This window comes from Pygoscelis adeliae, unplaced genomic scaffold (genome assembly GCF_000699105.1).
Source record: "Pygoscelis adeliae isolate BGI_AS28 unplaced genomic scaffold, ASM69910v1 Scaffold114, whole genome shotgun sequence".
Classification (NCBI taxonomy): Eukaryota; Metazoa; Chordata; class Aves; order Sphenisciformes; family Spheniscidae; genus Pygoscelis; species Pygoscelis adeliae.
This window is the reverse complement of record NW_008824587.1, coordinates 1,463,601-1,465,525: the sequence shown is the minus strand read 5'-3', so window position 1 is coordinate 1,465,525 and position 1,925 is coordinate 1,463,601. Positions and strand designations below refer to the sequence as shown.

The 1,925-nt window shown below is 62.1% G+C and overlaps 2 protein-coding genes across 2 annotated transcripts in view; one reads left to right on the top strand and one right to left on the bottom strand.

Annotated features, from left to right (window-relative positions):
- Positions 1-119, bottom strand: part of LOC103915341 (chromosome unknown open reading frame, human C9orf116) — a 1,345-nt gene extending 1,226 nt beyond the window's left edge. Inside the window, exon 1 of the mRNA XM_009322150.1 lies at positions 26-119. Coding sequence (XP_009320425.1) covers positions 26-119 — 94 coding nt within the window. The remainder of the gene's footprint in view (positions 1-25) is intronic.
- Positions 120-233: 114 nt separating this feature from the next.
- On the top strand, positions 234-1,440 carry MRPS2 (mitochondrial ribosomal protein S2; the record flags this gene model as incomplete). The annotated part of the gene is made up of 2 exons (XM_009322149.1): positions 234-370; positions 765-1,440. Coding segments are annotated over 2 exons (681 nt in total), but the record flags the coding sequence as incomplete, so codon positions are not given.
- Between the last annotated feature and the right edge of the window lie 485 nt (positions 1,441-1,925).

Genomic DNA, 1,925 nt, shown 5'->3' with positions numbered 1-1,925 from the left:
CCCCGCGGTGAGTGCTGCCGGGTACCGGCCCCTTCTCCGAGGAAAGGGGAGTCCCCCGAGCCGGACCCCGGCACTGTCGGCACCTGGGGCCGGGCGATGAGCAACGTCCTTGCTGGCATCGCCAGGCCCCTGTTGCACTTCAGTGGCCACGGGCGCATCAGGGCCCTGTCTCCCGTTCCGGCTCATCCCCGGCACACGCAGCAAGAGGGAGTAGTGATGGGGTTTTTTCCCTTCTCCCAGCCGAGGATGACAAGCTGCTGTCCGAGCCTCTCAGCCACCCCGACTTCTTCAACGTGAAGGAGCTCTTCTCCCTGAAAGATCTCTTTGATGCCCGGGTGCACTTGGGGCACAAAAAGGGATGTCGGCATAGGTGAGTGACCCCATTTTGTCATCCAACACTTGTTGACATTAGGAGTGTTTCCCTTGACCACATCAGCCTTTGGGGGCTGCACTAGATTGATCTGGGTCTGGAACTGCCCACACAGACCCACGTTTCCACCTGGGCACAGTCACTGCCCTGCAAAACTGCGGAGACCCCCGGTCAGCGCGGGCACCGAGTGGGGTGTCAGACCTGCACCCCCCTGAGCCCGGCTGGAACAGGCGCTGCGCACAAGGGTTCTCTGCAGAGAGCACCTCTGGTACCATCTGGGAGTTGGGGTGTGAGAAGGTTTCTGTGGGGCCACGCCGCGTTCAGAAACACTGCTTGATGCCTGTAGCGCCCTGTCCCCGCGTCCCCTTGTGTCGCCCTCCCTCTGTCCCTGCAGGTTCATGGAGCCTTACATCTTTGGCTGCCGCCTGGATCAGGACATCATCGACTTGGATCAGACGATGCAGCACCTCCAGCTGGCCCTCAACTTCACCGCCCACATCGCCTACCGCAAGGGCATCATCCTCTTCGTCAGCCGCAAACGCCAGTTCTGCCACCTGGTTGAGAGCACGGCACGGGAGTGTGGGGAGTACGCCCACACCCGCTACTGGCAGGGCGGCCTGCTCACCAACGCCCACGTCCAGTTCGGGCCCGGCGTCCGCCTGCCCGACCTCCTCATCTTCCTCAGCAGCCTCAACAACATCTTTGAGCCCCACGTGGCCATCCGGGATGCTGCCAAGATGAACATCCCCACGGTGGGGGTGGTGGACACGAACTGCAACCCCTGCTTGATCACCTACCCCATCCCTGGCAACGACGACAGCCCCACCGCCATGGAGCTCTACTGCAAGCTCTTCAGGATGACCATTATCCGCGCCAAGGACAAGAGGCGGCAGAGTGAGGTCTTCAACGAGCTGCGGAGCAAAGCGGAGGGCGATTAGAGCCCTAGGGACAGGCTCGGCCATGCCCAGCAGCTTGGTGATGGGCATCCTGCTCCGCTCCCGCGGGCGCTGCAGGTCTGACCCTGCACCCAGAGCACCAGCTTTCGGCAGAGCTGCGCTGGTTGCGGAAGGGAACCCGGGCGGGGCAGGGAGCCCGGGGTGGGTCTCTAGCGCAAAAAAAAAAAAAAAAAATTGTCCGGAGCGATGCAAGGGGAGACGGAGCCGGGCCAGACCCAGCTCCCGTCCTTGCGTTTGTCCCTGTTGCAAGGAGGTGCTTCTGTCCTGTGGCCTTGCTGTTCCTGAGCTTGTGATCTCACCTGAAACCACTTGTATCTGGCTCATTCCCTGACAGGACAAATAAAGGGCCCTGCGATCCTTTTTCTTTCTTTCCATGTGAAATGGGAAGGTAGGGGGGAGTCTGGCAAACATTCATGGTCACGGGATGGGGGGTGAAGGGTGTTCCCGGCCTGGGGACCTGCAGGCTGTTGCAGGCTGGGAGCAGGAGGGGTGCGAGTCTGGCCGGTGCATCGCAGGGTTGGAGGGTCCCCGCTTTGCCCCAGGGTCCCCGCTTTGCCCCAGGGTCCAACCTCTGCCACCGCCATGAGGAGGGGGGGGGG